General features: G+C 35.2%; 1 protein-coding gene across 1 annotated transcript; it reads right to left on the reverse strand.

Annotated features, from left to right (window-relative positions):
* Positions 1-4,110: 4,110 nt before the first annotated feature.
* Positions 4,111-8,240, reverse strand: LOC103437734 (probable cyclic nucleotide-gated ion channel 16). The gene is made up of 6 exons (XM_008376228.4): positions 7,675-8,240; positions 7,150-7,362; positions 6,555-6,865; positions 6,284-6,395; positions 5,273-5,509; positions 4,111-5,112 (listed from the first exon to the last, which is right to left on the reverse strand). Exons 1-6 carry the CDS (start codon positions 8,125-8,127, stop codon positions 4,342-4,344), a joined length of 2,097 nt encoding a protein of 698 aa, XP_008374450.2. The 5' UTR covers positions 8,128-8,240; the 3' UTR covers positions 4,111-4,341.
* Positions 8,241-22,093: the final 13,853 nt, after the last annotated feature.

Genomic DNA, 22,093 nt, shown 5'->3' on the forward strand with positions numbered 1-22,093 from the left:
AATATTCTTCTCATCACCCACCCAAATAAGTTTGTTGGTATCTTTTCCCACATGCACGAATTTCATGAATCCAAACTTTATTGGGGTTTAGAAAGATACACAAGTATACTGTTCTCTTGGTTTCCATCTGTCATCTTGGAGTATGCCCCTTTGTTTCGTTTAAATTGGATTTACGAGTAATGTATGTAGAATAAAAAAATACATGTGTTCATCTAATTCATCATGTGGCTTCGAATTTAGATGCATATGAGAAAATACAATGCTTTATTCAATTTAATTAAGCTCAAGTCTACAAGTTTGTCGTAAAAGATGTATTAATTATGAATGAAACTTATTCTTTCTAAATTTATGATTCGTTTGGAAGTGTTTTTAAATGATTGAAAACTCTTTTATAGAAAATGTTCTAGGATTCATTTGCATTTTAATTAAAGATTGGTTCTAAAAATATTTTCACAATAAACTTTTTCAATCATTTTAAAAACAGCTCCAAACGAGCCATTACAAAAAAACATAGTAGGATTTATGTGTTAAGGAATACTTCACATCTGAGATTACAAAATTAAACATGGTTTATTTTGACTAGTTTACTTCTAATTACATAAAAATCTTTGTGATAAAACCACAATACTCGCGCGTTGTGCATGAAGTAAAATGTAAGTTGTGAGATAATATTTTGTGTTGTTAGTAGTGGATTGCTAATTTTTCTCTTTAAAATATTAACATTATGACTTATCCATCTATTATTTTCAGTTTGAAAAGAAATTTAAAAGTTATCATCAATTTCTTGCTTCAACATATATGTTCATCTCCTAGGTTGAGTTTGGGAAATGTCAACTTCAAATTGTACTTCTTCCTTTGGGATCAATTATTACCTTTTCCATAACAAAGAAGAACAAGACAGGAAGAAAATCCTGCTCGTTTAATTTTTCCCAAAAATGGGTTGGAGATTATGAAAAGAAGATTTAAATACTCTTATTACCTCTTCATCTATTATATTGAAATTTTACCTTTGATTTTAAAGAAACTAAAAGCGATGTTTTAAATCACAAGTCATATTACAAGCTAAGCTACACAATGAGAATTTAAACTTGAAACACAATAAGTTTAACAAAAAAAAAATTGCGTTAATTATCAAAGCAATTTATCCCTTACAAAGTACTTAAAATGATGGAGGCAGATTGTCTGCCCTCCCATCACGGTTAAGTCATGTCAACATTTTATATTGATTTTTTTATAAAAATAATAAAACAAAAAGTAATAAAAATATAAAATGTTTACGTGACTTAACCGTGATCATACAAAACAAGAGAATACGGAAAAAGTAGACATTCCTCCTAAAATGATTGCATTTCGAAAAGAAACCATCACAATTATTGATGAGGGAATCACTTTAACTTGGTGTCAAAGGATGGTTGGTGGCATTTGTTTATCAAAAGGTGTGGCATTTGTTTATCAGAAGGGAAAAACAAACGGACCTGGCTTCTCTGTCATTTCGGTTTTCATACACTCTTATTTCTTACTATTTATGTGGTCACAGTTAGATCACGTTAATATTTTATATCACTATTATTTTTTATCTTATTATCTCTATAAAAAAATCAATACAAATGTTGACGTGGCTTAATTGTAACCGCACAAAATAAGAGGATATGAGAATGTAAGAAGCCAGGTCCAAAACAAACAGAGGAGGGAAACGTTGGTCTAGCATCGAAAGGCTCATTTATTAATTTTATACTATCATCTAAGTTTTTTGTATAATTTTTCAATATGATCAGAATACAGAGTGGTACATCAAGTATTATTATACAAATAGTATGATATGTTTTTAAAAAATTAATAACTTTAAAAATAAATTTTCTTACTACTTGTATAAAAACACGTGTTATATTACTCGGTCTTTCGGTAACAATGAAAATTTTCTCTCACTTAGGGACACAATATTAAGGGGAGTTGTTCGAGAGTAACATGATTGTACAGGTCCAAAGTCCTATATATAAAGAAAATGTCATTGTCATTTGGTGGGTATGAGGCTCCTCTTTTGTGATGATTCAAATGATTTTTTAATCGTGTTCATTAGTTATAAATTATGCGATGAGTTTTTTATTAGGTGTTTTTTACGTTTAATTTTAAATATAAAATTTATAATAATTTTTTATCGTACGATGTACGATAAATTGACACGATTAAAAGATCAAGAGAGAATCTTCACAAAGAGAATCCAGAGAATATCCTTATACATCAGTTGGTATAATAAAACATATAGTATTGTATTAGGTTACTGATATGGCATGACAATGTTGGAAGTCACTGTCATACTTCTTTTTAATTCGGGTTTTTAATTGCATTAGAAAGTATCGGATCCTGAACATAAACGTATTATAATTCTTAACCAATTACCAACAAATCCATCGCTTTTTTCTCATTGTTTTTTGTGTTTTCTTCGAGTTAATATTTTATAAATCTTAGAAGAAAAAAAATTAGAATATGTAAATTAGGTAGTTATATGGTCAGTTATCTCTGGTGAATGTTCTTGCATGTATATGTAGTTCAGTTGAATCGAATTATTGTGCACTTTGCTCTGATAAAAATCTTATGCATCCACTGCCCACCAAATTTGAAAATAAAAGCATGCATAGCAAACCAATAGGATCAATTGACAAAACCATACAAATAAAACCCCACCCTTCAATAAGTCAATGCCCCTCCGGTGGTGTTGGTGTTTTCAAAATTTGCATGCAGTAATGACCACACACGTTATGATCATCACACAAGTTAAAGAAAATTAAGGAGATTGTAATCCAAATCTGGTCAAAAGAAGAGAGTACCACGACACTTCATTAACGCAATATAGATTTAATCAAAAGGATCAATCACTTCTTGTCATTTCACGCAAAAAAATTCGTCAAGTTGAGTTGAGCGTAAATTGAGTTATTTCATGAGCCACAAATTGCAGGATGTAGCCAATGGCAAGTGAAAGCACTTAAATCCTACTTGACCTTTTTGGTATCTTCAACTAGGAGAACTCCATCATCACCATTAATTTCACTCTTCATTTGAAGCAAGTGAATTTACTCGACTCTTGGCACTTGTTTCCACCATGACATCCCAAAATCTCGTACCTTTAGTAAACTTGAAAATTTCTATAACAATCATCAACTCTATTGTTCAGTTATATAATATGACAATATTTTTACAATGGGCCATAACTTATATCGAACTCATTACTAAACGTGTTCTGACACTTTCCGAATCAAATTTGACACTTGAGTCATGCGCATATATAATAAGAAATTAGGGTTGTGATCACTACTTTACATTCTTTGTTGGACTCACAGAATAATTGGTTTGGTTTTGGATTTTAGTTTGGTTGGTGGTCCCAAAGTTTTTCAATTGAAGTGAAAACAAGAGGAAGGCAATTCTATCTAGCAGCCCAATTCAGCATCCAAAACAAGACAGAATAATGCTTGAGGATCCTGAAGTTTGATGCAACTTCCAACCATGAGAAGAGTGTACCTTATTCAGTAGTTGCAAGCAAAACCTAAAGCCAAAGGGGATTGAAATTGTTAAGTAACGTCATCCCCTCTCAATTACTTTGGCCCCGTGTTTGCTTTTCATTTCGATGTCTCTTGTAATTGAAGAACCGTTTGTATTTTCAAGTTGTACTGATTGATCAGTGTAATGATTTACACCACTGACAACTACGTTGAATTTGACGTCGGAGGCTATGAGGCTGGTTTCGAGGAATTACAAAGCAAGTTTAAGGAGAAAGGGTACGGGAGGTGCCGCACTTAGTGGTTTGGAGTCTTTGCAACCCATACGAAATTGGACTAGTGTTTGCTCCTTGTACACACTATGGGGTGACGATGTTGAGGGGCTATAAGTCTATAACAAACACTCGTCTGATCAAGTCCTTCCTAGACAACGATGGTGAATTAGCCACCACAGTGTCACAGAAGTTGCCATCGCCGAAGAAGTAACGGTATCAAACTCTGGTTGTAGTGGACTGACCATGACTGGTTCATTCACTACTCATCTATCTAACCGAAGAAGTAACGGTATCAAACTCTGGTTGTAGTGGACTGACTATGACTGGTTCATTCACTACTCATCTATCTAACTTGCTTAGTTCCATTGCATGTTTCCTTACATTTTACAAACTGGAAATTATCAGATTCGAATATGTAGCACTACAAACTGTCTATATGCCTTTATATTCTAATTCATCCGCATATATAATTGGCTAATAGTGACAAGAATTGATCTCACTAACCTCATAACTAGTCACTCTATTTGGTATTTATTGTGGCAAAAATCAAAGGATTCTGATTATTATATACTCAACTAATCTGCTGAAAAATCAGGCTCATCTGGCTTGAACAGTTTTTTGGGCATACTGGTTTCATCATGGTGAATAACTGATGCCACCTTCTGAATCCCTCTTCTGGTGGTTGCAGCAAATTTGGAAGCCAACAACGCCGGCCCAAGCGGAATACTATGCGGCAAGTTCGCCTCTGACGATGACCTCTCAGCACCACCTATGCTACTAGTCCATACTCTTGATTCATTGCCATTGCCATGCTCTTCTTGCTCCAAAACATGTGTATAATAGTACTCCTCCTCTTTTGCCAACTCCATTGCCAACTTTCGCTTCCTAAACCTTCTCCAAGCAACTTGTATAAAACAAGCCCCCCAAGTTCTCCACTGGTGTGAATAGTACCGAAAAGCATGCTGCAGTTTTTTGCTGTGCAGGCGCTTGAATTGATTGGCAACGTACTTGAGGTCTTCAGCTTTTAGTGCAAATGCCTCAACTTCAGTTAGGGACCTCACTGTGCGTGTCGAGCATGGAAGGTTGAGGCTTGATGTAGGCATCAAGGCCCATGTGAGCAACTCTTCGCCGCAGAAATCCCCCCGCTTGAGGGTAGTTGAGTTGTAGAACCCTGTCCTTCCACCATCAGTTGTGGAGCTCTCAAGTTGTCCTCTGATGATGAAAAGCATCTCATTCACAGGATCACCTTCCCTGATGATGTATGTGTTCCTGGTATTTAGGGATGACTCAAGGCGTTCACATATGGCGTCTAGAAGCTGATCGTCCATTTGTGCGAAAAAGGGTACCTGAAAATTAAAGAAAATTAGACCACCTTTCAATCTCATGAATTCAAATCAGTAATCGATCAGTGCCAACAACTTATAAGTCAGCTGCTATGCGCTTATTAGCAAGTGTCAGCATCTGATCAATGGTATAGATCGACAGTCTCCCAAACATAACGCTTACACGGCGAACAAGGGCAAGACATAAATGCCTTTGGATTTGGCGGCGGAGATCCACAGGCAAGGATTGCAAAATGTTTTTCTCATCTACACCTCTTGTGGCAATCCACTTATATTGAACAAACCGACGAACACGCTCTTGCAGCTCCGGAGGGAGCTGACGGTGCCTCATCCACTCCTCTGTGTCTCTCCTTTTTACCCGCCATTCCTCAATTCTAATCGTTGCAGATTGCAGATAGGTCTTGAAGAAATCAGAAAATTTATATTAAAAGTAACGAATGTATCAGAAAATTCAACCATGCGTAGGAAAAATTAGAACTAGATTTGTTGTGCGGAAGCGTCAAATATAACCAATAAGTTACAACGGCAAAATATGATAAGACAAATAATCCAAATGACACAAGGATTTATACTGGTTCGGCGTAAGCCTACGTCCAGTTCTGAGACGGCGAGGAAATTCCACTAATATCAAAATGGAGATTACAAATAGAGTTTTAACTCTCAAACCCAAATCCCACATACACCCAATAGCTCTCACTCTCACAAAGAACAAATGGAGAAGATGGAAACATATACCAAATTCCTTCTCTCCCAAAAGCCACAAAATGTAGCACAAATATATTTGATTGAGTGATCACTAACAAAAGGGGATTACAAACAAATGGGAAGGAGCAGCACTGTTTCAAATGGGAGAGCTGAACACTCTCCCTGGTATGGCTCTCATCTGATGCCACTCCCCCCTCATCTCCCACATTCGGATGCAACATTTATCCATACAAAAGCATCCAATAAAAAATCCAAAGTAAAGGAATAATCATTCCTTTACAAACATCATTATGACCTTTCTTTTTCTTTTCAACAAACATCATCATTGGTCTCCTCATAATGATGTTCCTACATCATTATGTCTTTCATTTTTTATTATATGCTTTTGGCCACTTGACCACTAATTTGACCACTATCCAACAAGATTAACATTTTCTTGTAAGTAATAGATGCGTTGAGCAAATTATACCTGCATCTGGCTCATGAGATGTGAGAAGAGAACTAGACCAAGAACGGCAATGAGAATGCAAAATGAGGTTTCACTGATAAACGTGCTTGGCTTAATATCTTGTCCGTATGAACTGCGTATCGCGAAATGAGTACAAGACATGAATTAGCACAACTAGCTTGCTTAATTTTCAACTGCATTCATTCCTTGACCGACAAGTAACTAGTATTATATGATCCAAATGTAACAGCAAAAAATGCATTTGGCTTGAGCTAGTAACAACAAAGCATACCATAAATTTCTCATACCCCACCAAAGGCAGTAGAAATATTTTTCAATGATGTATGCAGAAGCAACCTCGTTAGTTAAAGCCTCCGCAAACATTCCAAACTCAAAGTCGTCCTTACCAGCAGCATCACAACTAGTCTCAACTTTTGTGATTTTTAGCCAAAGTTTTCGTTCGCGGTTTTCGGCATTGGCACAATCAAGAAACGAAATTTTACAGGATGGAGAGTGTGTGTTATTCACTTCCTTTTTACATTCTTGCGTCCAGCATTCGTACTGCCGTCTAATGGACAGCACATACCATGAAGCTCCAACAATCTGCACTGAACAACAACAACCATCGTAACAATCAAACCAAATTAAATAAGGCGCGCCATAGTAAATCGGGGGATCAGTTATTATCCCGCATTTTATGTTGTCATCAGACCATCAATTTGGCACCAAATATTCGAAGAAGAGCTTATCGAAACAATGATATCAAAATCAACAGTCTAGCAACGTAAGATGTCATTGTCAAATTGTAAGTACGAAGTAATAATTGAAAGGAAAAAAAATGGGGCACAAACACACACATAGATATAACTAGCTGGCCAGGTTCTTACATGTGCAATTAGACAAAACAGAACAAGATTGTAAGCTGCCCCTGACCAAGCAGTCTTGGCTACAACGCCGGTCGATTTAGTAATTTGCCGGTTGAGAGGGAAAAGTTGAATAAATCGAGGAATATATTGAATGAGCACAATTAGAGAAAGGGTGTGATTAGCATGAGCAGCTGTTGAGTTTTTCACTGAGGGAATTACAAACCAAATCATAATCTGCAAAACAAAATAAATTATATTCCATAAGTGATCGGACACTGCTCAGATACTTCCTGGAAATTATAGTTTAACACGTATGCACAAATAACTTGTTAAACACAGAAAAGTAAAAATAATCGAAAAATCGAGATCCACCTCTACTAAGGAAAGGTACACCAAATTTGTACGGGAAAGGATTCCCGCACACCTGTTTTCTCATTTTGCACTGCATCTTTTGTTTCTGTCATTTGATTCTCCTTTGATTTATGCAGGCAACAACTAAAAAAAGGTGAGAAAAAGGGAGTGTAGAAATCATTGTTGAGTAACTACCTGTGGGAGTGGTAGGGAGGCGGCGAGATCGATAGAGAAGTCGCCCTTGAGGTAGCGGATCGCGATGGCCCTGGGGTCTTTAACGAGCTGGCCCCGCCCAAAAACCCTAGAACCAGGGTCGATATAAGCAATTCGAAATTTGATTAGGATATGGATAATGTAGAAGAAGTCAGCGACTGTACGGAGGAAGGTGACCAAGATGCCAAGGCCCATGTCAATCTGCATGCAAGCGGCTTGGTCGCTGGACGTGGTGGGCAAGAAGAAATAGAGGGGGTCAAGGAAAAGGCCGGCGATGCATATGACAAAGAAGATGTGGTTCCATTGGGTCACGCGTTCGGATCCTGGGTCGAGGATCTGGTACCACCACGGGATCTTCTTGTTGAGGTAAAATGGGGTCGAGAAGTTGTGGAAGCGAGCCGAGGCAGCGGCATATGGCTGGAAGCTGTGCATCATCTCTGGGCGTTTTGCGATTTAGCCATGAGAGAGAGAGAGAGAGAGAGAGAGAGAGAGAGAGAGAGAGAGAGGGAGAGAGAGATTTGTGGGGGAAATAAGAAAAAGAAGAAGAGAGGAAGGCTGAGGTTTCGGGTTTTCATGACCGTTACATGAACTGGAAAAACGCGCCAAATGTTCATTGCTTTTTTTTTTCTCTTTCTACTTTTCATTTTTTATTTTGTTGTCATTAAAACTAAAAAAAAAACATTGAGTTGAAGACTGAAACTTTTATTATCCCTCTCTCACATTTTTTAAGCACATTTTGTAACGAATATCATAACACGATGTTTAAATTTGTTGAATTTGTGAAATAGAAAGGAATTTTAGAATGCTAAATAGAATAACACATGTTTGTTTATGTGAAAATACACGATATTATTCCATTGTTTATATGCTTAAAGTAAACGGTGTGTTTCCCCTTTTGATCCAAAAATTTACATTGCCCCTCTAATTAGATCACTTCTTTTCAGTATGTACTTTTGCTTTTCCACACAATTTTCTCAAAGTGTAGAACGGTAGTTTTCCAATTTTCATATTGCTTTTTTGAACCGATGTTCTCACCATATACTAGATTAGAGGCCAACCACTATGTATGTCTCTTGATAATGAGGGAATTTAAATTCAAAGGGGAAAATAGAAAGTGGGAGAGGAAAAGTGGAGGAGTAAAAGTATAGCTAATTCTTTTATAGACATTATTTTTTGGGCAATTAGTTACAATGATTATTTTTACATTTTGTTGCAAAAATGATAAGTTTTTAGTAATGATAACATATTGATTATATTATATGACACTAACAACCGAACAACAATGATATAATAATGACACAATAAAAACTGATCATTTCTGCAACCAAATTCAAAAATTGATCATTCTAACTAATTTCTCTTCTTCTTCTTTTTTGTTCATTATCAAACTTATTAAGGATGAAAATAGTATAATTGACATTTTACACACTATAATTGCCAATGAGTATTTATTTACTAATAGTAAGTATAGAGAGATATACACCTACCATATTACATCCCAAAGTTTTCATTACTAAGGTATATATGAATCAGTAACATCATACAGCAGTGTGCTTATAAAAAAAAAAATCCTTATATCAAACTAATATTATACTACTAACTCAAATGATGCCATGTAGAACATAATTATAATTTCCCTTGCAAGAGAGTGTTCCTTGTATATAATTTAATTGGTTCCTCACCCTCATTAGGACCTATAAATATGCACATATGAGCAAATGGATTAGCAACCCCACAGAAACACTATATAGCTTGGTTATTTGTCAAGCTGAGCCACGTCAGTTTTGACAAATAATTAACTACAACCCAGAGAACCCATTAGACAAAATTAGTTGGACAAATTGGTTGTTGCGTAGAGCAGACAACATATCTGAATATAATTTGCATGCTAAAATGCCAAAAGAAGAAGCAGTTGTGGTCGTCAGAAATGGCGATAGTGAAGTCTCCCTTCCACCAGTCTCAGCTGGAACTGAATACAATGTTAAAGAACTTGCAGATGATGATCTTACTGATGATCATCCAAAGGTTCCTGGATGGTTTTCTGATTTTTGTCCGATATGGCCAGGTGGGTTTCATTTGACATGAAGTTTGATTTTTTGATTTTTTTTATTTTACAATACATTTTTTTACTTTGTTTAATATGATTTTAAAAGTTGCATTGTGTTAATTTGTCAAATTTCATTACTTTACCATAGTGAAAATCTGGAATCCTATTGTTTTCAATAGGAGTAACTACTACTTCAAACAAGGGAGTTATGTATATCAGTATATAGTATAATCCTGGTAAACAGTGGTGAGAAATTACCATGGACAAATTTGTAAGCCTATTATGTTCCAAAGCCAATTTGTTAAAAATATTTCTTGATCTTGTAGGGCAAGCACTATTTTTTTTTTTTTGAGATACTTTGGATGCGGTCCCTAGTCCCTAACATTCTTTGACTAAAACCTTAATGATATTCAAAGTTTGATCAAAATCCTTTGACTTTGTACACCTCATTATACTACTATTAATATTTTTATTTTTATAATTTTGACATTAATTGTTTGATATTTTATGAGATTTATAATCCTATAAATTTAAAATCCCTCATTATAATACTATTAGAAACGGCTACAGTAAAAAAATTCAAACATTTTGATTGAATAAATGGATAAAAACTATGTAACAATAAGAAATAATAAATGGCAAAAGAATGTATCCATAGTGTTAAAAGAATTGGTACATTTCACATATAATAAAATGGTACATTAATAAAGAAGAAGGGGTACATTATAAATAAATTAGGATACAAATAAAAGATTAAAAAATAGGGTGCAAAAAGAAATTAATACATGTGTACAAATTAAAACTAGAAAGAAAATACTACAAATTTAAAAAAAAAAGGTTGCAAATTAAAAGTTGGTAGAAACTAAAAATATAAATATATGATACAAAGTTTAGTCATAAAACATAAATATACCATATATAATTTTTCTATCATTGATTAATTATACAATATCACGTGAAGGTAAACACATGGGTACAAATACAAATTGTTGATGCACAAAACTAGAGGTATTGGAACAACGTAAATCTGACCGTGAATCTGTAAGAAATGTAAATAACACAAAATGTATCGTGGTTCACCCCAAGGTTTGGGCTACGTTCACACTGATTATTGTATTTCTCTGAGAGGATTGTGAGGGAGAGAACCTCTGTAATGTGAGAGGGGATGTGAGAGGGTGAATGGGCTTCAACCTAAGAGTTGGCTCTCCTTAATGTGAGGGTGATGAGTCCTTTTATAGAATAAGGGCTCTTCACTTATTAGATATTTGCCCATTCCTTTATTACATAATTACATTTAAGTCCCCCGAGTATTTGTACGAGATCTAAATACGAAGGCCCTAAATATGGTATAAACAGTAGTCCCCCAAGTCTTCAGTCAAGAGAGTCTTTTGGCTGGAGACTTGAAATTCAGTCTATGTGTGGGCCGAAGTAACTAGATGTCGTCTAAGACTGATACTCGATATGAGGCGGTGTCTAATCCGAAATGATGCTCAACTATCATGTTACGAGGCTGCTCGGCTTGTGGCGTTGAAGGTGAGGGAGTCCCTTTTATAGAATAAGGGATCGCTCCTCAATACAAAAATGATGGGCTAGAGTTGATGCTCGTGGCGAGGGGGTTGCTCAGTAGGCGACGATGCTCTCTAATGGTTGTGAGGGAGTCTTTTTTATAGAATAAGGGCTCGCTCCTCAATACATAAGTGATGGGTTAGGAGTGATGCTCGCGACGAGGCGGTTACTCAGTTGGCGGCGTTGCTCTCTAATGAATGTGAAGGAGTCCCTTTTATAAAATAAGGGCTCGTTCCTCAGTACATAAGTGATGGGCTAAGAGTGATGCTCGCGGCAAGGCGGTTGCTCAGCTGGCGGCGTTGCTCTCTAATGAAGGTGAGGGAGTCCCTTTTATAAAATAAAGGCTCGCTCCTCAGTACATGAATAATGAGCTAAGTCCCCCAAGTATTTTTCATGAGGCCCAATATATGGTACATAATGTAGTCTCCCAAGTCTTCGGTCAATAGAGTCTGTTGGCTGGAGACTTCAAATTGAATCCATGTATGGGCCGAAGTGGTGGTTGTTCGGAGGCGGTATTTGTATACCATGCACTGAAGCTTTGCAAGTGAAGCTTTGAAGTTAGAGCTCTGTAAATGAAGCTTTTGAAGCTGATTGTCATGAGTGATGCTCATGAATGTTTATGTTGATTGACATGAGTGATGCTCATGGATGTTGTCATGAGTGATGCTCATGAATGTTAACATGAGTGATGCTCATAAACATTGACATGAATGATGGTCATGAATGTCTATGTATGATTGTCATGAGTGATGCTCATGAATGTTTATGTATGAATGACATGAATAATGCTCATGTATAATTTGGAGTACTAGGCGTACTTTTGATCACCTGGTTGGTAATATGAAGGGGAGTACGGGTTGTACATTTCATCACCTGGTTGGTGGCATGAATGGCTAGTTGCCAAATGATATTAGAGTACGGGTTGTACATTTCATCACCTGGTTAGTGGTAATAGCGGCAGGTTGCCGAATAATTTTGGAGTACTGGGCGTACTTTGGGTCACCTGATTGGAGCTATTTTGGGCTTATGGGCCTTTGCCCTCTACACAACGTTCAAGCCCATTTATTTTGGGCTTTGCCGTTTTTTTTTAATTTTTTTTAACCCTCTGATGGGGTTTATATAGATGTCTCCGAAAGATACAAAAAATAAATTACATGTTTTCAGCGTGGCCTCACCTTAATGTGAGGGTGAGGAGTCCTTTTATAGAATAAGGGCTCCTCACTTATTACATATTTACCCCTTCCTTTATTACATAATTACATTTAAGTCCCCCGAGTATTTGTACGATATCTAAATACAGAGGCCCTAAATATGGTATAAACACAAATAAAACTTTAAAAAATATGGGCACAAAAAGAAATTAATATATGGGTACAAATTAAAACTGAAAAGAAAATTGGTAAAAATTAAAAAAAGTTTGCAAATTAAAAATGGGTACAAACTAAAAATAAATAAAAACTTAGCCATAAATATAAATATATTAATTATAACATTCTTAACACTAAAGGAATATATTTTAAAAAAAAATATTTTATTATTGAAATAATTAATGATGTTATTAATACCCAAGGAACTTGATTAAAATTTAACAAGGAATAAGATTTTAATCAATACAGTAACAAAAGAAGGAATGTAAACCTAATTTCTTTTTTTTTTCTTTTTTTCAAAGGTAAATTTTAATACAAACACACCTATTTTACAACCGGAAGTCCAGTTACACGTGAAGCACAATACAACATATGGACCCCATTGAAGGCAGGAAAAATCTTATTTCAAGGGAGGTTCGAGTACCAAAGTATGATGGTACTTTAGGTAAATTAATATAAGTCCTCGTGTATCATGTGAAAGAAAATTATTTCTCTTTTATCACATGAGTAATACTTGACAAACTAAATTTTAGATCAAATTTACAAATTATGTGATGTGTCATCAATAAAAAAATAAACACGTTAATGAATACCTAAGTGATAATCTAAGCATCAACTACGTCGTATGATTTACAAAATTTGATTTAAATAGATGGTCTTCAGCATCAGAGGGACATAGAGGGGTGGCTGCCCCTCCCCTCTCTGGAAATGAAGCCCAGAAGCGACGATACGTCACTCTGCAAGTTGTGAAGCCTCTTCCTAATCGGCCACAAAATCGAAAAGCATTTTAAATGAACGTCTAGGCGGGACCAAGCAAAGCTATAAAAATCCGAGCAAGTTTGGGCGAGAGCTAATTTGGCGCATATCAAGGCGTCGGAATCTAAATTTTTTTTTTTAAGTCGGCCTCGCGCCACGAAAAAGAAGACAACTCTGGTCCTATCATCATTTTAATGGATTGCGCAATTTATTTAAGATAGTCCCACTTTGGCAAAAAAAAGTTTACGATGGTCCCACCATCTTTTTTTATTGTTACACGTTTTCTTTTAAATGGTCCCCCATCTTCCTTTTACTACATTTTATATCCCTTTGTTTTTCACTCTCTTAAACCCGATATCACTTTTTATTTTTTTATTTTTTTTGTTTTAATTGTTTTATTATTCTTCTACATATATAAGGGAAGTATTCCAAAATAATGAAGCATTCAAATACCATAAACTTTCTTTCAAACATTTCAAAAAAAAAAAAAATATATATATATATATATATAAAGGGAGCATTCCAAAATAGTGAAGCATTCAAAATACCACAAATTGTCCTTCTAGAATTTTAAAAAGGGTTTTTATCATAAATGGTCCTAAAATTGACCAACACCATCAAGATGGTCCTTGAAATTGAAATCGATCAATGTAGTCCCTGAAAATAGGTGTTGCAAATCAATGTGGTTCTTCCGTCACAATTTTGTCAAAAATTCTGTTATGTGTTGATGTTGCACATAAATGGGTCCCACAAATCATTTTTTAATCACAAATTGTCTCTGAAATTGACTCACACCATCAAGATGGTCCCTGAAATTGACCAACACCATCAAAATGGTCCCTAAAATTGAAAATTGATCAATGTAGTTCTTGAAAATATATTTCTCAAATCAATGTGGTCATTCCGTCGTAATTATGTCAAAAATTTTGTTATGTGTTAATGTGGAACATAAATAGGCCCACAAGTCTGACTAAATAAAAAATAAATTAGAAATATGTCTAGTAATTTAATAATTAATTAAAAAAGTTGTCAACTCAGAAACTCGGTCCTACAATCACCTCTTATCCCACCCCATACTTTTCTACCTTCATGTAACGCCCCTGCCCCGAAATATTTGTATATTTCGGAAAAATAATTATGGTAGGCCCAACCTAAAAACATAGCTAATTTATTTTCTTCTCTTGGATCAATTTCCATCTATATACTAATTCTCGAATATTTAAACACATTTATTTTATGGTTGCATCTAACGTCTCGTTAGACTGTCTACGTACCCTCAACAAGGATCAAGCCTTTCGTAGTTCAAAACTTCAAAATTTTAACCAAACCCAAAAATATTCCTTTAATCCAACATATACCAAAAACGTAGTAATATTCAAACCACATCAATTAAATCTCAAAAACATAATTAGAATAACGAAATTCGCATAAAACACACTTGTAGTAGGCTCCCTGGCCGTGCGCCACCGCACCCGCCGCCGCGGGTGGCGGTCGGCCGCTCTGATTCATCGAAAAATTCAATTATTTTTAAAAATTCTCAAAATTACAGAAATGAAGATCTCAATGAGTAGAGAAACTTTTATACCTGCAACCAAGGCCAATTTGGCCTAGAAAGGCTCCAATTTCGTCAAAACTCGTCGGAACCCTAAGATTTGGGTGTCTTCAATTCGACTCTATAGCAACTCCGACGCCCCAACCAATGAATGGGCTTTGTTCCAGCTCTTAAGGGGAGTCTAATGGTGGTTGTAATTGAACCAAAACATTTCAGATTTTGATGGATTTCGAGCAAGGAAAGTCGCGGCACCGAGTGTTCTTTCTCCAAATTTCAAGACCAAATTTTATGATTTTTGGGATGCAATAGGAAGAGGGAAGATCGTGGAGGGGTTTCCAAATGGTGGTTTGATGCATTTCACCGGAAAAATGGGTGAAAATCCACCGGAAAAGTGTATGATGCCGACCGGGTCCCGATCCCCCGTGTCTCTCTTCTCTCCTTTCTCCTTCTTTCTCTCTTATCTCATTGGTCACTTCTCATCCCTCTTTTTCTGATTGGCTCCTCTCTCCCTCCTTTCTCTCCTTTATTTTCCATCTACACCACCCATCATTTCTGTCTTTAAATCTCGGCCACACACGTGGCCTTCTAGATTTTTCTTCAAAAATCTGGAATTATCTTGAACTTAACTATTTTACTAAAATGTCCCTAACTTTAAACGTTAATAACTTCTTCGTTCTAACTCTGTTTCACGAATAGTTTGCGCCTACGCATTCGTGAGGTCAAGCTCTATTCAAAAATATGATTTTTGACCTCGAAAGATCTACGTATTTTAAATAATTAAGGTCCAAACTTTAAACCTCGTAATTAGTTTAATTTAAAACTAAACTTAGACAAATTATTATAAATTCTTGAAAAATCATATAAAAGCTCAGTAATATGCTCGATTTAATTCTTCATAATCATAAATCGATTTATTTTCAATTTTCTCCACATATTCATATATTTAAAATTTTCAGGGTATTACACTTCATCTATGGTAGCCTTTGTCGTCTCTTCTCTAGAAAAAAAACATTTCTTAAGACACTCATTTTCACACCCTTCATCGAATTGGACTAAGATCGAGACTACCTTTGTTAACAACTTGGATTGGTGACAACATCTATGACTCTACGATCAATATTTGGGCGATCAACAACCTCACAATCTTAACCTTGGAAAGCTTGTTAGGTGCTTACCCAGTGATCTTGGTGATGCGGAGAATGGCGAGCTCTGCCTTGAGATAATCTCATTGTGCAAAGAAGTTTTTTGACAACTTTTTAAAATTAATTATTGAACCCACATCAACACATGACATAATTTTTTACAGAATTATAACGAGATGACACATTGATTTGCAACACTTATTTTCAGGAACTACGTTTATTGATTTTCAATTTTAGGGACCATCTTGATGGTGGGTCAATTTCAAGGACTAACTTGATGGTGTGAGTCAATTTTCGGGACCTTTGTGATAAAAACTCTTATATCTTGTGGGCCCTATTTATGTGTCACGTCAGCACATAACAGAAGTTTTGACGGAATTGTGACGAAATGACCACATTGATTTATGACACTTATTTTCAGGGACTACATTGATTGATTTTCAATTTCAGGAACCAACTTGATGGTGTAGATAAATTTCAAGAACAATTTGTGATATAAATCCTTTCAAAAATTACAATTGAGTCAAAATGAGTAAAAGTAATTCACCACATATTGAGCCTCAATATTTTAGCCTCATTACTTAGTTCGTTATGTCTATAAGAGGGGAAGGAAACTCTTATTCTATAAAAGGGATCCTTCACCCTCATTTTAAAAGGAGGGCAAACCCTAGCCTCTCTAGCAACAACAATGCAACTCTCATTTCATATAGTGAAACTGGATCTAACGTAACCCCACCTTGAAGTGAACCAAGATATATTGTTGTGTTCTTGTATGTATATGATTTATAGTCGAATTTATGTTGCTCCAAAATCAACCGATTTGGTGCATCAACACTATATAATTATATAACATCAACTAAATATAAATAGTCTGTCACCTACTTGCTCAATCCCTGTTTTCTTCTGTGTCAAAATTGAGGCCTTACTCGTTGCAGATGGTGGTATCTTAAAGGAGATTTCTCGACACTCTTCTGTCCAGCAGATTGACATTTGCGAAATAGACACCTGGTTGTTGTGGGTAAAAAACAATGAAAGAAGATCAATTACAAAAAACTAACAAATATGTGTGAGAAGTAAAAATAAATGAGTGAATAGCACTTTTCATTAAAAAATCTTAGGTGAAAAAGAATTTGCGCACAATTCTCAGGTGTACAAGAAATATTTTCCTAGTTTGCCATTGGATATGAGGACCCTCGTCCTTCACGCCAAATATGGTAATTAGTTTTTTTTTATATAAATTTTATAAATTAATTTTCACACACGTCAATTTTTTAATTATTTTATCAAATTAACAAATAAAGATCTAGAATTAAGATGGGTATGGAGTTTTTTTTTTTTTTTTTTTTGAACAAATAATATTACCTATATGAAGGGGTGAGAGAGTGGACTAAGTCTCACAATTGATTAGTAATAATGTGATTTAAATTTGTTTTTGGTGAGAATCTAATATAAAACCTCTCAATTACAAATAAAGATGAATACTGCTAAATTGTAGTACTAAGTCGCAGATGGATATGCAGTTTGGTTAACTGAAAAAGTGTGCAATCAGTCTCCCAAATTTATGTTTGTGGACCATTTTCAAAGCTGGCAATTGTCCTTCACGTTCAATATGTAGGTACTGCAAGTCTGTCCCCGAAGGTACATATGACGCGATAATAGTGGATGCATTTGATACAATAAGTATATACATGCTTCTCCTTGACTCTATTTGTAGCATATTTTTCTGGTTCGAATTTACGGTCTTTCAATTTAAGTCTAGCAAGAAATTAAACATTATTATTATATACGACATGATCGATATAATTTGTTATTTGCATGCATACATACAAAGCAAGGTCATGAGATTTACAAGACTCCGTTCTTTGATTTGGTGGCAAAAGCTCTCCGATCTGGCGGAGTCATGTGTATTCAGGCAGAGAGCATATGATTTGGTTCCTTAGACATTGGGCAACTCATGGCAGAATGTCGCCAGATATTCAAAGGCTCTGTCCATTAAGCATGGACAATTGTTCCTGCATATCCAAGGCATGCATACATACATACATATATCATATGTGGATCATTTTAGTTCCGATCCCGAATCAACTTAATTGTTAAACTGAAACCTTGTTTGTTTAAATATTTTGATCGAGATCCTTAACATCATTTAAAAGATTTAACTCATGCATTTATGCATTTAATTTCTCACAAATTCAAATAATTTTTTTAAATATAATAATTACTTAAAATTAAATATTAAAGTAATATTGTTCTTCACAAAATTATAGCAAATAATGTACCCACATAATTATTAACATATTTTATAAAATAACTGCTGATATAGTTTAAAACATAAAATAAATACATATAATTAGCATGGGTACATTTAGCAAAATTAAAAATAGGTACAAATATATTTTAAAATATGGGTACAAAAAGAAATTAATACATGGATACAAATTAAAACTGAAAAGAAAATTGTTACAAATTAAAAAAAGGTTGCAAAGTAAAATTGGGTACAAAGTAAAAATATAAATATATGATGAAAAATTTAACCATAAATATAAATATATAAAATGTAACATTTCTAAAACTACAACAACAACAACAAAGCCTTTTCCCACTAAGTGGGGTCGGCTAATAACATTTATAAAACTAAATGAATATATTTAGAAATAAAAAAATATTATATTATTGAAATAATTAATGACATTTATTAAAAACTAAGGATCTTGATTAAAAATTAAAAAGGAATAAGGTTTTAATCAATGGAATAGCAAAAATGGTTAGTGTTTAATCTCCTATTTGCATCAGTCAAAATTTTAAAAAGGCTTTTTAGCCAAAATAGTTTCTAAGATTTGCATAACACATCACTTTGGTCCCTGAGATTGTCCACCATCCATTATTTTGATCCTTCTGTAGTATCCCACATTGGCGGGGTGAGGGTTGGTTCATGGCCTTATATGTACATGCCCCTCTCTTCCTAGCATGACGTGTTTTGGGTAGTGAGGTTCTCTTGCCAAGGAACAAATTCGTGAGGGCGTGGCCCAAAGTGGACAATATCGTGCTACGGTGGAGTCGGGATGTGACAATTTGGTATTAGAGCCAAACTCACCGTTCGTTCGGATGTGTCGACAAAGACGTCGTCTCCCTAAGGGGGTGGATTGTAGTATCCCACATCAGCGGGGTGAGGGTTAGTCCCTGACCTTATATGTACATGCCCCTTTCTTCCTAGCATGACACATTTTGGGTAGTGAGGTTCTCTTACCCATGAACAAATTCGTGAGGGCGTGGCCCAAAGCGGACAATATCATGCTACGGCGGAGTCGGGATGGGACACCTTCCGTTAAAAACTACGTTAAGTGTCCTGGAGCTCTTGGCCGGAAGTTTTGGCAATTTTCAAAGCTTCGTAACTCAATCATTTCTTAACCAAATTCGACCCATAATATATCAAAATGAAGATAGGAAAGTGGAGAATAAAATTATACCTATTTGAAAGCCCAATGGTTGCCGAAGATTGCTGGAAAATGGCCTGAAAGGTGACTGGTCCGTGGGAAAACTTGAAAACTCACCAGAAACTGGGTAAACTTTAAACGTTCATAACTTCTTCAATGCTCAACGAAGTCGAGTGATTCAAAAACGAAAATCATACTTATCGATGAGACGAAGAGAATGATACCTTTCTTGATGACTAATTCACCGTGGTTTGGCTGGAAAACGGCTCAAAAGTGGCTAACTCAAGACCAAGACAGCCATTTTCGAGCTGTTTTCCGGCCAAACCACGGTGAGTTAGCTATCGAAAAATGTACCATTCTCTTTGTCTTGTCGAGAAGTATGATTTTCATTTGGAATCACTTGGTTTCGTTGAGTCTTGAAGAAGTTATGAACGTTTAAAGTTTGCCTAGTTTCCAGCGAGTTACCAGTCACCTTTCAAGCTATTTTCCGGCCATCTCCAGTAACCATTGGGCTTCCAAATAGGTTTAATCTTGTTCTTCACTTTCCTATCTTAATTTTGATATATTATGGGTCAAATTTGGTTAAGAAACGATTGAGTTACGAAGCTTTGAAAATTGCCCAAACTTCTTGCCAAGAGCTCTGAGACACTTAATGGAGTTTTTAACGAAATGACCAAAATAATGTATGGCGGACAATCCCATGGACCATTTCTATTGATTTTCAATCTCAGGGACCAAAGTGATGTGTTATGTAAATTTCAGGGACCATTTTGGCTAAAAAGCCTTTTAAAATTTTCCAGAAGTAGCTTTGAGTGTTTAATTTCCTATTTGCATCAATTATAGCAAAAAAGTTTTCAATTTTAAAAAGGAATTTTTTATTTGCACCCCACATAATGTTGAATACACCCCCACATTAAAATTTAAATTAAATGACTTATGTACCTTACTATGCAATGACAATTTCGACCTTATAAGTTAAAAAAAATCTAAATGCACCCGAAATTACTTTTAACGTATTATTTAGCTTATTCAACTCTCAATACCACGTCCATTGTAGGATAAAACCCTAACCGATGAAACTACAAACACGTTGATTGAAACACAAGATCGATGTTTCAGAAGCTTGACATGAAGTAAGACCTCATATTTCATTATTTTAGTGATTCCAACAACATCGATATTTATTTAAGCCTACTTTTGCTTCCAAAATAACTATGTTATTAAAGCTGTAAGTGGTAGTTTTCTGTTCCCTTCTCTTGTCGCCATTTTACGATGATCCACCTTCTCGGTGGATCGCCATTACTTGACTTTGAAATGGTGGATCGCCATTACTTGACTTTGAAATGGTCTTCCTTGGCTCTGAAATGGCCATTATTTTAAGACCACAAATATGAAACATGTCTAAATTTTGGAAACCGCGCTTTGTAAATGTATGGAATTGCAATCTTAACTGGGGTAGCAGAACCTTTTGTTTTATTGTTGCTTTCCAGTCTAACCACACTTTGCTAGACGAAGTAGCAATTTGCCCTGTCAATGCTCCAGAGTCCAAATAACTCGACTTTCGTTTATGGAACTACTCTTTTCCATGGATTAGTTTCATCCAAGTGATCAGCTTATCTCCGTGCTTTATTTTTCTTTTCCATTTTTATATGCAGTCAAACAGTGATCATGTTTTGTAGTCAAAACCCTTGACAGGATAACCCAGGTTTGCTCCTTAACTTATATCCCTTAGTTGATCGTTTGAGGATCAACTCCTACAGGCCATCTCAGTTGCTCAAAGAGGGTTTTGAGCTTGTCAATAGGTACTAACTACTAACTAATTCATGTTGCAGAATTTAGTTGCATGCTGACTGTTAAAAAATGTATAACTTCTATAATGAGTTCATGTTGATAAATGTTGAGACACTCAGTAAATCAGAGTGTTCCCTGGAGAGGCTAATGCTTGTCTAAGTATTTTGAAATTGTCGTTGGTGTAGGATTGCTTGAAGAATTCAAAGAAAATGTGTATAGCATACGTAGAAAATGTGGGGTGTATGTAAAAAATGTAAGGTGTATGTTAAGATTGTAGGGTGCGAGGGTATTATGAACAATTATGTGGGGTGTTTTAAGATAATTTTTAATTGAAAAAGTAATTATGGGATGAATTATGTATGTGAGATGTATTCAACAATATGTAGGGTATTAATATAACAAGCCCCTTTAAAAATTGAATTCAAAAAGTGAAAACTAAGAACACAATGGTTATCATACGGTTTCTAAAATATCTCCAATGAAAGATGCAAAATACTTTGAAATGAGATTTCATTTTTTGTAGGCCTAAAAGATCTTCAACGAGAGAGATGTAAAATACCTATCGGCTAAATGATGTAAATAAAAATAAAAATATACGTTTTTTTATACATCTTTTAGATGCGGATCTCGTCAATTAAGGAGAGGAAAACAAGTATCACATTACTAGCTAGTTGTACACTTGTAGTTTTAATTTCTAACTACTGTATCAGTCCATAATTAATTTCAGTGTGGTGATTGGCTTCTTG

The sequence above is a fragment of the Malus domestica genome, chromosome 06 (genome assembly GCF_042453785.1).
Source record: "Malus domestica chromosome 06, GDT2T_hap1".
NCBI classification, from domain to species: domain Eukaryota; kingdom Viridiplantae; phylum Streptophyta; class Magnoliopsida; order Rosales; family Rosaceae; genus Malus; species Malus domestica.

Excerpts from the sequence above, each read along its gene's own strand:
- LOC103437734 (XM_008376228.4), bottom strand. The coding sequence starts at position 8,127 with ATGATGCACAGCTTCCAGCCATATGCCGCTGCCTCGGCTCGCTTCCAC. Across the intron at positions 7,363-7,674 it reads CCTCCCTACCACTCCCACAG|ATTATGATTTGGTTTGTAAT; the intron begins GTAGTTACTCAA and ends TTTGTTTTGCAG. Across the intron at positions 6,866-7,149 it reads TGTTTTGTCTAATTGCACAT|ATTGTTGGAGCTTCATGGTA; the intron begins GTAAGAACCTGG and ends TGTTCAGTGCAG.